Source organism: Eubalaena glacialis, chromosome 3, assembly GCF_028564815.1.
Source record: "Eubalaena glacialis isolate mEubGla1 chromosome 3, mEubGla1.1.hap2.+ XY, whole genome shotgun sequence".
In the NCBI taxonomy this organism is placed as follows: domain Eukaryota; kingdom Metazoa; phylum Chordata; class Mammalia; order Artiodactyla; family Balaenidae; genus Eubalaena; species Eubalaena glacialis.
This window is the reverse complement of record NC_083718.1, coordinates 57,189,130-57,208,131: the sequence shown is the minus strand read 5'-3', so window position 1 is coordinate 57,208,131 and position 19,002 is coordinate 57,189,130. Positions and strand designations below refer to the sequence as shown.

At 38.8% G+C, this 19,002-nt stretch overlaps 1 protein-coding gene across 1 annotated transcript in view; it reads left to right on the top strand.

Moving 5' to 3' along the window:
• PAPPA2 (pappalysin 2) overlaps window positions 1-19,002 on the top strand; it is a 319,782-nt gene that overhangs the window by 109,998 nt on the left and 190,782 nt on the right. The window contains exon 3 of the mRNA XM_061183079.1: window positions 14,940-15,085. Within this exon, the coding sequence (XP_061039062.1) occupies window positions 14,940-15,085 (146 nt within the window). The remainder of the gene's footprint in view (window positions 1-14,939; window positions 15,086-19,002) is intronic.

Below are 19,002 nucleotides of genomic sequence, written 5' to 3'. Positions count from 1 at the left end.
CTCTTGCATCTCCCTCCCTCCCACCCTCCCTATCCCACCCCTCTAGGTGGTCACAAAGCACAGAGCTGATCTCCCTGTGCTATGCGGCTGCTTCCCACTAGCTATCTATTTTACATTTGGTAGTGTATATATGTCCATGACACTCTCTCACCCTGTCACATCTCACCCCTCCCCCTCCCCATATCCTCAAGTCCATTCTCTAGTAGGTCTGTGTCTTTATTCCCGTCTTGCCACTAGGTTCTTCATGACCTTTTTTTTTCCCCTTAGATTCCATATATATGTGTTAGCATACTGTATTTCTTTTTCTCTTTCTGACTTACTTCACTCTGTATGACAGAATCTAACTCCATCCACCTCATTACAAATACCTCCATTTCATTTCTTTTTATGGCTGAGTAATATTCCATTGTATATATGTGCCACATCTTCTTTATCCATTCATCCGATGATGGACACCTAGGTTGCTTCCATGTCCTGGCTATTGTAAACAGAGCTGCAATGAATATTTTGGTACATGACTCTTTCTGAATTATGGTTTTCTCAGGGTATATGCCCAGTAGTGGGATTGCTGGGTCGTATGGTAGTTCTATTTGTAGTTTTTTAAGGAACCTCCAGACTGTTCTCCATAGTGGCTGTATCAATTTACATTTCCACCAACAGTGCAAGAGTGTTCCCTTTTCTCCACACCCTCTCCAGCATTTATTGTTTCTAGATTTTTTGATGATGGCCATTCTGACCGGTGTGAGATGATACCTCATTGTAGTTTTGATTTGCATTTCTCTAATGATTAATGATGTTGAGCATTCTTTCATGTGTCTGTTGGCAATCTGTATATCTTCTTTGGAGAAATGTCTATTTAGGTCTTCTGCCCATTTTTGGATTGGGTTGTTTGTTTTTTTGTTATTGAGCTGCATGAGCTGCTTGTAAATCTTGGAGATTAATCCTTTGTCCGTTGCTTCATTTGCAAATATTTTCTCCCATTCTGAGGGTTGTCTTTTGGTCTTGTTTATGGTTTCCTTTGCTGTGCAAAAGCTTTTAAGTTTCATTAGGTCCCATTTGTTTATTTGTGTTTTTATTTCCATTTCTCTAGGAGCTGGGTCAAAAAGGATCTTGCTGTGATTTATGTCATAGAGTGTTCTGCCTATGTTTTCCTCTAAGAGTTTGATAGTGTCTGGCCTTACACTTAGGTCTTTAATCCATTTTGAGTTTATTTTTGTGTATGGTGTCAGGGAGTGTTCTAATTTCATACTTTTACATGTACCTGTCCAATTTTCCCAGCACCACTTATTGAAGAGGCTGTCTTTTCTCCACTGTATATGTTTGCCTCCTTTATCAAAGATAAGGTGACCATATGTGCGTGGGCTTATCTCTGGGCTTTCTATCCTGTTCCATTGATCTATATTTCTGTTTTTGTGCCAGTACCAAACTGTCTTGATTACTGTAGCTTTGTAATATAGTCTGAAGTCAGGGAGCCTGATTCCTCCAGCTCCATTTTTCGTTCTCAAGATTGCTTTGGCTATTCGGGGTCTTTTGTGTTTCCATACAAATTGTGAAATTTTTTGTTCTAGTTCTGTGAAAAATGCCAGTGGTAGTTTGATAGGGATTGCATTGAATCTGTAGATTGCTTTGGGTAGCAGAGTCATTTTCACAATGTTGATTCTTCCAATCCAAGAACATGGTATGTCTCTCTATCTATTTGTATCATCTTTAATTTCTTTCATCAGTGTCCTATAATTTTCTGCATACAGGTCTTTTGTCTCCTTAGGTAGGTTTATTCCTAGATATTTTATTCTTTTTGTTGCAGTGGTAAACGGGAGTGTTTTCTTAAATTCACTTTCAGATTTTTCATCATTAGTATATAGAAATGCAAGAGATTTCTGTGCATTAATTTTGTATCCTGCTACTTTACCAAATTCATTGATTAGCTCATGTAGTTTTCTGGTAGCATCTTTAGGATTCTCTATGTATAGTATCATGTCATCTGCAAACAGTGACAGCTTTACTTCTTCTTTTCCAATTTGTATTCCTTTTATTTCTTTTTCTTCTCTGATTGCTGTGACTAACACTTCCAAAACTATGTTGAATAATAGTGGTGAGAGTGGGCAACCTTGTCTTGTTCCTGATCTTAGTGGAAATGGTTTCAGTTTTTCACCATTGAGGACAATGTTGGCTGTGGGTTTGTCATATATGGCCTTTATTATGTTGAGGAAAGTTCCCTCTATGCCTACTTTCTGCAGGGCTTTTATCATAAATGGGTGTTGAATTTTGTCGAAAGCTTTCTCTGCGTCTATTGAGATGATCATATGGTTTTTCTCCTTCAATTTGTTAATATGATGTATCACGTTGATTGATTTGCGTATATTGAAGAATCCTTGCATTCCTGGAATAAACCCCACTTGATCATGGTGTATAATCTTTTTAATGTGCTGTTGGATTCTGTTTGCTAGTATTTTGTTGAGGATTTTTGCATCTATGTTCATCAGTGATATTGGCCTGTAGTTTTCTTTCTTTGTGACCTCTTTGTCTGGTTTTGGTATCAGGGTGATGGTGGCCTCGTAGAATGAGTTTGGGAGTGTTCCTCCCTCTGCAATATTTTGGAAGAGTTTGAGAAGGATAGGTGTTAGCTCTTCTCTAAATGTTTGATAGAATTCGCCTGTGAAGCCATCTGGTCCTGGGCTTTTGTGTGTTGGAAGATTTTTAATCACAGTTTCAATTTCAGTGCTTGTGATTGGTCTGTTCATATTTTCTATTTCTTCCTGGTTCAGTCTCGGCAGGTTGTGCATTTCTAAGAATCTGTCCGTTTCTTCCAGGTTGTCCATTTTATTGGCATAGAGTTGCTTGTAGTAATCTCTCATGATCGTTTGTATTTCTGCAGTGTCAGTGGTTACTTCTCCTTTTTCATTTCTAATTCTATTGATTTGAGTCTTCTCCCTTTTTCTCTTGATGAGTCTGGCTAATGGTTTATCAATTTTGTTTATCTTCTCAAAGAACCAGCTTTTAGTTTCATTGATTTTTGCTATTGTTTCCTTCATTTCTTTTTCATTTATTTCTGATCTGATCTTTATGATTTCTTTCCTTCTGCTAGCTTTGGGGTTTTTTTGTTCTTCTTTCTCTAATTGTTTTAGGTGCAAGGTTAGGTTGTTTATTCGAGATGTTTCCTGTTTCTTGATGTAGGCTTGTATTGCTATAAACTTCCCTCTTAGAACTGCTTTTGCTGCATCCCATAGGTTTTGGGTCGTCGTGTCTCCATTGTCATTTGTTTCTAGGTATTTTTTGATTTCCCCTTTGATTTCTTCAGTGATCACTTCGTTATTAAGTAGTGTATTGTGTAGCCTCCATGTGTTTGTATTTTTTACAGATCTTTTCCTGTAATTGATATCTAGTCTCATAGCGTTGTGGTCGGAAAAGATACTTGATACGATTTCAATTTTTTTAAATTTACCAGGGCTTGATTTGTGACCCAAGATATGATCTATCCTGGAGAATGTTCCATGAGCACTTGAGAAAAATGTGTATTCTGTTGTTTTTGGGTGGAATGTCCTATAAATATCAATTAAGTCCATCTTGTTTAATGTATCATTTAAAGCTTGTGTTTCCTTATTTATTTTCATTTTGGATGATCTGTCCATTGGTGAAAGTGGGGTGTTAAAGTCCCCTACTATGATTGTGTTGCTGTCGATTTCCCCTTTTATGGCTGTTAGTATTTGCCTTATGTATTGAGGTGCTCCTATGTTGGGTGCATAAATATTTACAGTTGTTATACCTTCCTCTTGGATCGATCCCTTGATCATTATATAGTGTCCTTCTTTGTCTCTTGTAATAGTCTTTATTTTAAAGTCTATTTTGTCTGATATGAGAATTGCTACTCCAGCTTTCTTTTGATTTCCATTTGCATGGAATATCTTTTTCCATCCCCTCACTTTCAGTCTGTATGTGTCTCTAGGTCTGAAGTGGGTCTCTTGTAGACAGCATATATATGGGTCTTGTTTTTGTATCCATTCAGCCAGTCTGTGTCTTTTGGTGGGAGCATTTAATCCATTTACATTTAAGGTAATTATCGATATGTATGTTCCTATTCCCATTTTCTTAAATGTTTTGGGTTTGTTATTGTAGGTGTTTTCCTTCTCTTGTGTTTCTTGCCTAGAGAAGTTCCTTTAGCATTTGTCGTAAAGCTGGTTTGGTGGTGCTGAACTCTCTCAGCTTTTGCTTGTCTGTAAAGGTTTTAATTTCTCCACCAAATCAGAATGAGATCCTTGCTGGGTAGAGTAAGCTTGGTTGTAGGTTTTTCTCCTTCATCACTTTAAGTATATCCTGCCACTCCCTTCTGGCTTGCAGAGTTTCTGCTGAAAGATCAGCTGATAACCTTATGGGGATGCCCTTGTGTGTTATTTGTTGTTTTTCCCTTGCTGCTTTTAATATGTTTTCTTTATATTTAATTTTTGATAGTTTGATTAATATGTGTCTTGGTGTGTTTCTCCTTGGATTTATCCTGTATGGGACGCTCTGTGCTTCCAGGACTTGATTAACTATTTCCTTTCCCATATTAGGGAAGTTTTCAACTATAATCTCTTCAAATATTTTCTCAGTCCCTTTCTTTTTCTCTTCTTCTTCTGGGACCCCTATAATTCGAATGTTGGTGCGTTTAATGTTGTCCCAGAGGTCTCTGAGACTGTCCTCAGTTCTTTTCATTCTTTTTTCTTTATTCTGCTCTGCAGTAGTTATTTCCACCATTTTATCTTCCAGGTCACTTATCCGTTCTCCTGCCTCAGTTATTCTGCTATTGATCCCATCTAGAGTATTTTTAATTTCATTTATTGTGTTTTTCATCGTTGCTTGGTTCCTCTTTAGTTCTTCTACGTCCTTGTTAAATGTTTCTTGCATTTTGTCTATTCTATTTCCAAGATTTTGGATCATCCTTACTATCATTATTCTGAATTCTTTTTCAGGTAGACTACCTATTTCCTCTTCATTTGTTAGGTCTGGTGTGTTTTGACCCTGCTCCTTCATCTGCTGTGTGTTTTTCTGTCTTCTCATTTTGCTTATCTTACTGTGTTTGGGGTCTCCTTTTCACAGGCTGCAGGTTCGTAGTTCCCGTTGTTTTTGGTATCTGTCCCCAGTGGCTAAGGTTGGTTCAGTGGGTTGTGTAGGTTTCCTGGTGGAGGGAACTAGTGCCTGTGTTCTGGTGGATGAGGCTGGATCTTGTTTTTCTGGTGGGCACGTCCACGTCTGGTAGTGTCTTTTGGGGTGTCTGTGGCCTTATTATGATTTTAGGCAGCCTCTCTGTTAATGGATGGGGCTGTGTTCCTGTCTTGCTAGTTGTTTGGCATAGGGTGTCCATCACTGTAGCTTGCTGATCGTTGAGTGAAGCTGGGTCTTGATGTTGAGATGGAGATCTCTGAGAGATTTTCGCCGTTTGGTATTACGTGGAGCTGGGAGGTCTCTTGTGGACCAGTGTCCTGAAGTTGGCTCTCCCACCTCAGAGGCACAGCCCTGATGCCTGGCTGGAGCACCAAGAGCCTTTCATCCACACGGCTCAGAATAAAAGGGAGAAAAAAATAGAAAGAAAGAAAGAAAGAGGATATAATAAAATAAAATAAAGCTATTATAATAAAAAATAAGAAAAAAAATTATTAAGAATAAATTTTGAAAAAAATTTTTTTTAATTTTTAAAAATAGATTTATCAATTTTTTATAATAAAAAGTAAGAAAAAATTAAGAAAACATTTATTAAGAAAAAAATTTTTTTTAATTTTTTAAAATAAAAAATATGAAACAACTTATTAAAAAAAATTTTTTAAATCTTTTAAAAATAGAAAATAAGGAAAAAATTATTAAGAAAACATTTATTAGGGAAAAAAATTTTTAAGTAAAAAAAAAAAAAAAAAAAAAAAACAACAACAAAAAAACGGACGGACCTAACCCTAGGACTAACGGTGAGAGCAAAGCTATACAGACAAAAATCTCACCCAGAAGCATACACATATACACTCACAAAAAAAGGAAAAGGGGAAAAATTAATATATCCTGCTCCCAAAGTCCACCTCCTAAATTTGGGATGATTCGTTGTCTATTCAGGTATTCAACAGATGCAGGCACATCAAGTTGTTTGTGGAGCTTTAATCCGCTGCTTCTGAGGCTGCTGGGAGAGATTTCCCTTTCTCTTCTTTGTTCGTACAGCTCCCGGGGTTCAGCTTTGGATTTGGACCCGCCTCTGCATGTAGGTCGCCTGAGGGCGTCTGTTCCCCGCCCAGACAGAACGGGGTTAAAGGAGCAGCTGATTCGGGGGCTCTGGCTCAGGCCGGGGGGAGGGAGCGGTACGGAGGAGGCGGGGCGAGCCTGCGGCGGCAGAAGCCGGCGTGACGTTGCAGCCGCCTGAGGCGCGCTGTTCACTCTCCCGGGGAAGTTGTCCTCGGATCACGGGAGCCTGGCCGTGGTGGGCTGCACTGGCTCCCGGGAGGGGCGGTGTGGAGAGTGACCTGTGCTCGCACACAGGCTGTTTGGTGGCGGCAGCAGCAGCCTTAGCGTCTCATGCCCGCCTCTGGGGTCCGCGCTGATAGCCGCGGCTCGCGCCCGCCTCTGGAGTTCGTTTAAGTGGCGCTCTGAATCCCCTCTCCTTGCGCGCCGCGAAACAAAGAGGCAAGAAAAAGTCTCTTGCCTCTTCGGCAGCTGCAGACTTTTTCTCGGGCTCCCTCCCGGCTAGCTGCGGCGCGCCAGCCCCTTCAGGCTGTGTTCACGCCGCCAACCCCAGTCCTCTCCCTGGGATCCGACCGAAGCCCGCGCCTCAGCTCCCAGCCCCTGCCCGCCCCGGCGGGTGAGCAGACAAGCCTCTCGGGTTGGTGAGTGCTGCTCGGCGCTGAGACTCTGTGCGGGAATCTCTCCGTCTTTCCCTCTGCGCCCCTGTTGCTGTGGGATCCGCGCTGATAGCCGCGGCTCGTGCCCGTCTCTGAAGCTCGTTTAGGCGGCGCTCTGAATCCCCTCTCCTTGCGCGCCGTGAAACAAGGAGGCAAGAAAAAGTCTCTTGCCTCTTCGGCAGCTGCAGTCTTTTTCCCGGACTCCCTCCCGGCTAGCACCGAAGCCCGAGCCTCAGCTCCCAGTCCCCGCCCGCCCCAGCGGCTGAGCAGACAAGCCTCTCGGGCTGGTGAGTGCTGCTCGGCGCCGATCCTCTGTGTGGGAATCTCTCCGCTTTGCCCTCCGCACCACTGTGGCTGCGCTCTCCTCCGTGGCTCTGAAGCTTCCCCCCTCTGCCACCCGCAGTCTCCGCCCGCGAAGGGGCTTCCTAGTGTGTGGAAACCCTTCCTCCTTCACAGCTCCCTCCCACTGGTGCAGGTCCCGTCCCTATTCTTTTGTGTCTGTTATTTCTTTTTTCTTTTGCCCTACCCAAGTACGTGGGGATTTTCTTGCCTTTTGGGAGGTCTGACGTCTTCTGCCAGCGTTCAGTGGGTGTTCTGTAGGAGCAGTTCCACGTGTAGATGTATTTCTACTGTATCTGTGGGAAGGAAGGTGATCTCCGCGTCTTACTCTTCCGCCATCTTGCCCCTCCCTCCTGTAATTATTTTTAATAAAGGAGAAAAGGAAAGGGAATGTGACTAATGTCCAGGGAAAACCAGGCGACAGTTCAAAAAACACTCCAGGAAAGTATCAGAAGGAATATCCCTGTGATCACATCTGACACCACTTCATGAAATTTGGATGATTTATTGGGGATGAGAATTACTTTTCCAAGATATTATAAGTCAATAAGAAAGAATATTTTAAAATCCCCATTCTCTCAAGCATTTTTGGTTCTAAAGCAAAATCTTTTTGTGTTTCTTTACTTTTATTCCCCTTTTTGGTTCTGTGCCAAAGAACATAAACACAGTCTCCTTTGCGATCTCTATTTCTTGAGTACTCCTTGCCAGTATATCCTACATGTGGATTAAATAGATGACATCAACAGTGTAGTTGGGAGGCAAAGTGAACAGAAGAAGAAGGGTCATGCTCTTCTAGCCTGAGCTTCTGGGTTGAGAGATTTCAGTGTCTGCAGCTTGTCTACCAGAATAGCAAGAATAAAGCGTGAATCTATAAAGGAAATTACAACTGTGTTGAGAGAGCCGTCTGCACAGTTGAAGCTGTGATAGGATCATTCCTATCTTTGGAGTGGCATTCCCATGGCCACTATAGGAAGCATGCAGTGAATCCAAGGGGCCACTGGGTTCTGGTTTAGTTGTTCTTTCTTAAAATAGCTCTTCATTGGGTATGATGAGGCTCTGTTTGTCCATAGTAAAGTTTTAAGTTTCACTGATGCCAGGAAGATGAAGGTCTTTGACTATATATGAGCTTAAAAAAAAGATCAAATGCTTGTTTCCCTTTTTTATGGGCCATGGGGCATGTGTTTTTTTGTTTTTTTTTTTAAACATCTTTATTGGAGTATAATTGCTTTACAATGGTGTGTTAGTTTCTGCTTTATAACAAAGTCAATCAGTTATACATATACATATGTTCCCATATCTCTTCCCTCTTGCATCTCCCTCCCTCCCACCCTCCCTATCCCACCCCTCTAGGTGGTCACAAAGCACAGAGCTGATCTCCCTGTGCTATGCGGTTGCTTCCCACTAGCTATCTATTTTACATTTGGTAGTGTATGTATGTCTATGCCACTCTCTCACCCTGTCACATCTTACCCCTCCCCCTCCCCATATCCTCAAGTCCATTCTCTAGTAGGTCTGTGTCTTTATTCCCGTCTTGCCACTAGGTTCTTCATGACCTTTATTTTCCCTTAGATTCCATATATATGTGTTAGCATACTGTATTTGTTTTTCTCTTTCTGACTTACTTCACTCTGTATGACAGATTCTAACTCCATCCACCTCATTACAAATACCTCCATTTCATTTCTTTTTATGGCTGAGTAATATTCCATTGTATATATGTGCCACATCTTCTTTATCCATTCATCTGATGATGGACACCTAGGTTGCTTCCATGTCCTGGCTATTGTAAACAGAGCTGCAATGAATATTTTGGTACATGACTCTTTCTGAATTATGGTTTTCTCAGGGTATATGCCCAGTAGTGGGATTGCTGGGTCGTATGGTAGCTCTATTTGTAGTTTTTTAAGGAACCTCCATACTGTTCTCCATAGTGGCTGTATCAATTTACATTTCCACCAACAGTGCAAGAGTGTTCCCTTTTCTCCACACACTCTCCAGCATTTATTGTTTCTAGATTTTTTGATGATGGCCATTCTGACCGGTGTGAGATGATACCTCATTGTAGTTTTGATTTGCATTTCTCTAATGATTAATGATGTTGAGCATTCTTTCATGTGTCTGTTGGCAATCTGTATATCTTCTTTGGAGAAATGTCTATTTAGGTCTTCTGCCCATTTTTGGATTGGGTTGTTTGTTTTTTTGTTATTGAGCTGCATGAGCTGCTTGTAAATCTTGGAGATTAATCCTTTGTCCGTTGCTTCATTTGCAAATATTTTCTCCCATTCTGAGGGTTGTCTTTTGGTCTTGTTTATGGTTTCCTTTGTTGTGCAAAAGCTTTTAAGTTTCATTAGGTCCCATTTGTTTATTTGTGTTTTTATTTCCATTTCTCTAGGAGCTGGGTCAAAAAGGATCTTGCTGTGATTTATGTCATAGAGTGTTCTGCCTATGTTTTCCTCTAAGAGTTTGATAGTGTCTGGCCTTACACTTAGGTCTTTAATCCATTTTGAGTTTATTTTTGTGTATGGTGTCAGGGAGTGTTCTAATTTAATACTTTTACATGTATCTGTCCAATTTTCCCAGCACCACTTATTGAAGAGGCTGTCTTTTCTCCACTGTATATGCTTGCCTCCTTTATCAAAGATAAGGTGACCATATGTGCGTGGGTTTATCTCTGGGCTTTCCATCTTGTTCCATTGATCTATATTTCTGTTTTTGTGCCAGTACCAAACTGTCTTGATTACTGTAGCTTTGTAATATAGTCTGAAGTCAGGGAGCCTGATTCCTCCAGCTCCATTTTTCGTTCTCAAGATTGCTTTGGCTATTCGGGGTCTTTTGTGTTTCCATACAAATTGTGAAATTTTTTGTTCTAGTTCTGTGAAAAATGCCAGTGGTAGTTTGATAGGGATTGCATTGAATCTGTAGATTGCTTTGGGTAGCAGAGTCATTTTCACAATGTTGATTCTTCCAATCCAAGAACATGGTATATCTCTCCATCTATTTGTATCATCTTTAATTTCTTTCATCAGTGTCTTATAATTTTCTGCATACAGGTCTTTTGTCTCCTTAGGTAGGTTTATTCCTAGGTATTTTATTCTTTTTGTTGCAGTGGTAAACGGGAGTGTTTTCTTAATTTCACTTTCGGATTTTTCATCATTAGTGTATAGAAATGCAAGAGATTTCTGTGCATTAATTTTGTATCCTGCTACTTTACCAAATTCATTGATTAGCTCTTGTAGTTTTCTGGTAGCATCTTTAGGATTCTCTATGTATAGTATCATGTCATCTGCAAACAGTGACAGCTTTACTTCTTCTTTTCCAATTTGTATTCCTTTTATTTCTTTTTCTTCTCTGATTGCTGTGGCTAACACTTCCAAAACTATGTTGAATAATAGTGGTGAGAGTGGGCAACCTTGTCTTGTTCCTGATCTTAGTGGAAATGGTTTCAGTTTTTCACAATTGAGGACAATGTTGGCTGTGGGTTTGTCATATATGGCCTTTATTATGTTGAGGAAAGTTCCCTCTATGCCTACTTTCTGCAGGGCTTTTATCATAAATGGGTGTTGAATTTTGTCGAAGGCTTTCTCTGCATCTATTGAGATGATCATATGGTTTTCTCCTTCAATTTGTTAATATGGTGTATCACGTTGATTGATTTGCATATATTGAAGAATTCTTGCATTCCTGGAATAAACCCCACTTGATCATGGTGTATGATCCTTTTAATGTGCTGTTGGATTCTGTTTGCTAGTATTTTGTTGAGGATTTTTGCATCTATGTTCATCAGTGATATTGGCCTGTAGTTTTCTTTCTTTGTGACCTCTTTGTCTGGTTTTGGTATCAGGGTGGTGGTGGCCTCGTAGAATGAGTTTGGGAGTGTTCCTCCCTCTGCAATATTTTGGAAGAGTTTGAGAAGGATAGGTGTTAGCTCTTCTCTAAATGTTTGATAGAATTCGCCTGTGAAGCCATCTGGTCCTGGGCTTTTGTGTGTTGGAAGATTTTTAATCACAGTTTCAATTTCAGTGCTTGTGATTGGTCTGTTCATATTTTCTATTTCTTCCTGGTTCAGTCTCGGCAGGTTGTGCATTTCTAAGAATCTGTCCGTTTCTTCCAGGTTGTCCATTTTATTGGCATAGAGTTGCTTGTAGTAATCTCTCATGATCGTTTGTATTTCTGCAGTGTCAGTGGTTACTTCTCCTTTTTCATTTCTAATTCTATTGATTTGAGTCTTCTCCCTTTTTCTCTTGATGAGTCTGGCTAATGGTTTATCAATTTTGTTTATCTTCTCAAAGAACCAGCTTTTAGTTTCATTGATTTTTGCTATTGTTTCCTTCATTTCTTTTTCATTTATTTCTGATCTGATCTTTATGATTTCTTTCCTTCTGCTAGCTTTGGGGTTTTTTTGTTCTTCTTTCTCTAATTGTTTTAGGTGCAAGGTTAGGTTGTTTATTTGAGATGTTTCCTGTTTCTTGATGTAGGCTTGTATTGCTATAAACTTCCCTCTTAGAACTGCTTTTGCTGCATCCCATAGGTTTTGGGTCGTCATGTCTCCATTGTCATTTGTTTCTAGGTATTTTTTGATTTCCCCTTTGATTTCTTCAGTGATCACTTCGTTATTAAGTAGTGTATTGTGTAGCCTCCATGTGTTTGTATTTTTTACAGATCTTTTCCTGTAATTGATATCTAGTCTCGTAGCGTTGTGGTCGGAAAAGATACTTGATACGATTTCAATTTTCTTAAATTTACCAGGGCTTGATTTGTGACCCAAGATATGATCTATCCTGGAGAATGTTCCGTGAGCATTTGAGAAAAATGTGTATTCTGTTGTTTTTGGGTGGAATGTCCTATAAATATCAATTAAGTCCATCTTGTTTAATGTATCATTTAAAGCTTGTGTTTCCTTATTTATTTTCATTTTGGATGATCTGTCCATTGGTGAAAGTGGGGTGTTAAAGTCCCCTACTATGATTGTGTTGCTGTCGATTTCCCCGTTTATGGCTGTTAGTATTTGCCTTATGTATTGAGGTGCTCCTATGTTGGGTGCATAAATATTTACAATTGTTATACCTTCCTCTTGGATCAATCCCTTGATCATTATATAGTGTCCTTCTTTGTCTCTTGTAATAGTCTTTATTTTAAAGTCTATTTTGTCTGATATGAGAATTGCTACTCCAGCTTTCTTTTGATTTCCATTTGCATGGAATATCTTTTTCCATCCCCTCACTTTCAGTCTGTATGTGTCTCTAGGTCTGAAGTGGGTCTCTTGTAGACAGCATATATATGGGTCTTGTTTTTGTATCCATTCAGCCAGTCTGTGTCTTTTGGTGGGAGCATTTAATCCATTTACATTTAAGGTAATTATCGATATGTATGTTCCTATTCCCATTTTCTTAAATGTTTTGGGTTTGTTATTGTAGGTGTTTTCCTTCTCTTGTGTTTCTTGCCTAGAGAAGTTCCTTTAGCATTTGTCGTAAAGCTGGTTTGGTGGTGCTGAACTCTCTCAGCTTTTGCTTGTCTGTAAAGGTTTTAATTTCTCCACCAAATCAGAATGAGATCCTTGCTGGGTAGAGTAATCTTGGTTGTAGGTTTTTCTCCTTCATCACTTTAAGTATATCCTGCCACTCCCTTCTGGCCTGCAGCGTTTCTGCTGAAAGATCAGCTGTTAACCTTATGGGGATGCCCTTGTGTGTTATTTGTTGTTTTTCCCTTGCTGCTTTTAATATGTTTTCTTTATATTTAATTTTTGACAGTTTGATTAATATGTGTCTTGGCGTGTTTCTCCTTGGATTTATCCTGTATGGGACTCTCTGTGCTTCCAGGACTTGATTAACTATTTCCTTTCCCATATTAGGGAAGTTTTCAACTATAATCTCTTCAAATATTTGCTCAGTCCCTTTCTTTTTCTCTTCTTCTTCTGGGACCCCTATAATTCGAATGTTGGTGTGTTTAATGTTGTCCCGGAGGTCTCTGAGACTGTCCTCAGTTCTTTTCATTCTTTTTTCTTTATTCTGCTCTGCAGTAGTTATTTCCACCATTTTGTCTTCCAGGTCACTTATCCATTATTCTGCCTCAGTTATTCTGCTATTGATCCCATCTAGAGTATTTTTAATTTCATTTATTGTGTTTTTCATCGTTGCTTGGTTCCTCTTTAGTTCTTCTACGTCCTTGTTAAATGTTTCTTGCATTTTGTCTATTCTATTTCCAAGATTTTGGATCATCCTTACTATCATTATTCTGAATCTTTTTCAGGTAGACTACCTATTTCCTCTTCATTTGTTAGGTCTGGTGTGTTTTGACCCTGCTCCTTCATCTGCTGTGTGTTTTTCTGTCTTCTCATTTTGCTTATCTTACTGTGTTTGGGGTCTCCTTTTCACAGGCTGCAGGTTCGTAGTTCCCGTTGTTTTTGGTATCTGTCCCCAGTGGCTAAGGTTGGTTCAGTGGGTTGTGTAGGCTTCCTGGTGGAGGGAACTAGTGCCTGTGTTCTGGTGGATGAGGCTGGATCTTGTCTTTCTGGTGGGCACATCCACGTCTGGTGGTGTGTTTTGGAGTGTCTGTGGCCTTATTATGATTTTAGGCAGCCTCTCTGTTAATGGATGGGGCTGTGTTCCTGTCTTGCCAGTTGTTTGGCATAGGGTGTCCATCACTGTAGCTTGCTGGTCATTGAGTGAAGCTGGGTCTTGATGTTGAGATGGAGATCTCTGAGAGATTTTCACCGTTTGGTATTACGTGGAGCTGGGAGGTCTCTTGTGGACCAGTGTCCTGAAGTTGGCTCTCCCACCTCAGAGGCACAGCCCTGATGCCTGGCTGGAGCACCAAGAGCCTTTCATCCACACGGCCAAGTACGTGGGGAGTTTCTTGCCTTTTGGGAGGTCTGACGTCTTCTGCCAGCGTTCAGTGGGTGTTCTGTAGGAGCAGTTCCACGTGTAGATGTATTTCTAATGTATCTGTGGGAAGGAAGGTGATCTCCGCGTCTTACTCTTCCGCCATCTTGCCCTATTCTCCGGGCATGTGTTTTTAATAGACCTTTAAGTCTGTGAATAAATTCAAACATAATATTACCTAGTGCTTTGAAGGCCACCAATAGAGATACTTGGTGAGTATCATAAGGTAGTCAGAGTAGGGGTAGAGAGTCTATGGATTAAGGGTCTATGGATTAAGAAAGAGAAATATATATAAAATTAACATTCTTTGCAGTAGCTTGTGATATCCTCTCCTACCTATAACTCATCTCTTTTTTTCTTGTTTTACTTTCTATTTTCTGGCCACTATTTACCTTTAAAAATATGCCTGAAGCAAGCATATGCTGAAATAGAGATTCAATCGGTCTTCTTATCATAATAATGATCATGCAGTGTGATGGAAAGACCAGGGACTGAGAGATGAAAGGCCTTCTTCACCGTGGTCTGGGGTGGGGGTAATTCTCAGGGTATAGACTTAAGGGTATTACTGGATTTATCTTGAAGAAATAATCTGGGTGTAGAGTGGAGAATTGAGTATGATGTCAACTACTGACTATCCATATAAATATTATGGTGCTAAAAAGGTAGGATATTATTTATCTTGGAATAAATATCCTAAATGTGTATTAGTGCATTTTTGAGAGCTTCATAACACCTGGTCTTGCCCTCTCTGCTCCTCTCCTCTAAAAAGCAATGCTGGTTGGGAGAGTCAGAGTCTGATTAGGCCTGGCTCTACTGTTCTCTATGGACTGATCCTTTGGTGTGACATTTCCTCCTCTTACGTGCTCTCCAGGGCGTACATGAGTGTGAAGGAGCTGAAAGAGGCACTGCAGCTCAACAGCACTCACTTCCTCAATGTCTACTTTGCCAGCTCAGTGCGGGAAGACCTTGCAGGTGCTGCCACCTGGCCTTGGGATAAGGAAGCCATCAGTCACCTGGGTAAGTAAAGTGAATACCAACTATAGTAGGAAAAATGATGAGATTGGAAGGGAGTCCATGAAAGTGCATTTGGGGAAAAAACAGAGAGAAAAATAAATTTACTTAATGAATTAGCTGCTTTGGTCTGAGAACAGCTTTTGGGAGAATCTCTCAAAATGTTTCAGTGCAGACAGGTAAGATGTATTAGAGCAAACAGTGGCAAAATCTCAGAATGTCCTAGACCTAATCTATAATCTAGACGTTAATAAATTGCTGACGTGGAATAAGATCCATTTTATGTCTTGGAGAGCCTCAAGGGGGAAACTAGCAAGAAGGTGGCTAGACTGTGAAACCTGGTTTGCAGTAAACACTGAGCCAGAAGATTGCTGGGCTTCTTGCATGGATTGGAATCCTGAGGAGATTCTGGGAAATTCAAACAGGTGGGGAGCTTGCCTGCTTACCTAGGAAAAAGGTGACACCTTAATACTGAGTGGAACTACTACATGCTTAAGAAAGTTAATTCCTTTTATTACAATATCTTATCATTATTATAAAAGAAATACTGACCAATCAATAGAATCATTAAATCAGTTTATGTGGATGAAGAGTAATTATTCAATATAATTTGTATATACTTTCAAAGAGTCTTGAGTAGGATTCTACCAAAACTTACTTTAAAACTGAATTACCATAATTGAGAGGAATTTTTCAAGTTGGAAAGAGAATGCTTGAAGGAGACCAGAAACCATTTTATGAGTGATTTAAAAGAGATTATGAAAAATTAGTCTTCTTAGTAGTCAAATATGAAGCAGAGAGAAGTAAACTGAATAAACATCACATAATACTGTATATGTCAAACCCATGTATGATGGGGTCATTGTGAAGTGGAGTCCAGAATATTGAAATGATAATCAAATAAAATATGAGCAAGTGTCCAAAGGATTGGGGAAGGAAAATGATGAGCAGTAGGTTAGCAATAGGTGAAAAAATGTTGTGGCTGTTCAAGAGGAAACCAGAACATAAAAATCCTTGTAGTGAATCAGGTCAACATCCAGAAGGGGTATATATCTCAAGCAAAGGAGGAGACAATGAAAAGTTAAACCTGTGGTGATCCAAACTGAATGCTTTGTTAGTATGCTGGATTTCATTGGCTCTATAGTATCTGATACAGTTTTAAGGCTCTGCAGTCCTTTTATCACGAAATTTTGTATTTTCAGTTCTCAGTATATTAGAAGTCAGAAATTTGTGAGATGAGTGGAGCTTTCCAGGTGAAAGCTAATGTGAGTCATTCTAGTCTTCAAAGTAGCAATAAGTGGGCTAGAACATTATATTCCAATAATTCATTTAGCAGTGAGTTTGAGTATCTTGAATTATCCTCATGAAAAACAATACTAGCAGAGGAGCATGTAACGCTGTAAGAAATTACCTCCAAATTGGTTCATACCTGATTCACCAAAGGTTACCTTTTTGGTATACATGACAGCTAGGTTTACCCAGCAATTGTTTCTATGAATCCTAGGTCTATCATTGGGTACTAAATCTACTTGTTCAAAAAACCTAAAAAAATGATCTTCCTGGCCATTATGGAGACAAATCTTGTCCTCTTGATAAGAATTATTGGACTGGGAGCAGAGCCCTAAATATTTTTCTAACTTTGTTGGCACTAGGCCATTGACAAGATTCATTTAACTATAAAAGTGGATAAAATACAAAAAAAAAAAAATTAACTATTTGAAGACATCAGACATCAGCCAAGACAACGAGGATTTGAGGGACCCAATCCCAGTGAGAAGAAAAACATATTGAAGTGAGCTCTACATATAACTCAGATTTTTTCTCCTTTAGGGAAATTGCCAAAATCTCAGTGAAAGTAATAGAGGCAGAGCAGAGAGAAGCAGCCTAAAGCTTGCTTCTCGCTACTGAGGAGACAAAAATTAAAGGTCAGGCCTTCTAAGGCATCCAGACTTGAGGGACCAAGCTTCCAGAGAGATAGAAATCATGAAAAAAATGAGCCTGATAGTCTGCTCATAATTTGAAGATATTTTCTAATTACTAAACTATGCATGCTGAGGGCCAGTGGCCATAAAACAAGTATAAAATAACTGCTAACAGATTAAAAAACTGAACAGTGATTTCAGGAATCTCATAGTGGAGGGGACAAAAAAATGAAGTTGAGATCCTATCAAGGAGGGGCTTTGAGATACCCTTTGTGTGAGGGAAAATATAAATAGCCTAGCTTACACAAAGCCTAAAATTCAGCCTGAAACACTCTTAAATCCCTGTTTGGAGGAAGGTCATCTGCCTATATTTAACTGCCTAACAAAAGAAAATTAAATATACTCTGGAGGAAGACAATATCATCAAAAGCCTCTACAAGTTTTCATGCACAGTGGCCAGAAATCAGTAAAAAAAAAAAAAAAAAAAAAAAATTACCAGTTATGCCAGAGATAGGACCAAATGATGGTAAACTAAACTAAACAAAGAAACAAATAATCACTAAATAAATGCAGACCCACAGATTATCCAGATATTGGAGTTATTGAATATTGGCTTAAGATAATTGTGATTAATATGCTCAAAAATAGATAAAAATGTGAAGAGTGTCTTCAGAAAACTAGAATCTATATTAATGAATAAAATGGAAATTTTAGGACAAAAATACAGTAACTGAAATTAAGAAATTAATAGATTGGTTTATGAGCAGGAGAAAGGTTTAATGAACTAGAAAACTGTAGAAAACATACATATTGAAGCTCAGAGAGAAAAAGTGATGGAAAAATATAGAAAACAACTTGGGACATTTGAGATCTGATGAAAAATTCCTAATGTAAATTGGAGTTCTAGAAGAAGAGGAGAAAGATATTGGGGCAGAAATAATATCAAAGAGATAGCTGCTGAGAATTTTTCAGGGTGACAAAAAATATTAAACCACAGATTCAAAATGTTTTACAAACCCCAAGAAGGATAAATAGAAAGAAAATCACAACTAGATTCATTATAGCAAAAGTGCTGAAAAACCTCAAAAGTAGCCAGAGAAAAAAGTTACGTTACTTTAAAAGGAGCAACAATAAGATTGACAGGCTGACCTTTCAACAGAAACTATGGAAGTCAGAAGACAACAGATTGATATTGTTTTAAAAATGCTAAAAGAGAATTATTGCCAATTTATAATACTATGTTCAACAAAAATCTTTTAAAATGAAGAAAAATTAAACATATTTTCAGATAAAAACTGAGGTAATTTAAAACCAGCAGTAAAATAAATACTGAAGAAAGCTATCCAAACAGAAAGAAAATGACTCCAAAAGGAAACAGAGACATGCAAAAAGAAATGAATCACACTAGAAAGGATAAAAATATTAAAAGTAATAACAATGTCTTTTTGGCTTAAAATATATGTAGAGTTAAAATATGATGACAATGGCACGAAAGACAAGAAGTAAATAAAATTATATAATTTAAGGCCCCTTCTACACCAGTATCTGGAAAAAATACTGATTTATTAATTTTAGATAGCTTATTCACACCTTATATTATACAAGAATTAACTCAAAATAGATCATAGACTTAAATTTAAAAAGTAAAACTATATAACTTTAAAAAGAAAACATAAGAGAAAATCTTCAGGGCAAGACTAGGAGAAGAGTGCTTATATATGACACCCAAAGCATAGTCCATAAAAATGAAAACTGATAAATTGGACTTAATCAAAATTAAAACTTTTTCTCTGAGAAACACTCTGTTAAGATGAACAAGGAAATGGAAGTCTTAGAGAAAGTATTTGCAAACCACACATCTCACAAAGGATTTATATCTAGAATATATTAAGAACTTTCAAAACAAGAGTAAAACAAACAAATATTCCAGTTAGAAAACGGACAAAAACACAGACATTTTACCAAAGAGGATATACAGATGGAAAATAAGCACATGAAAAG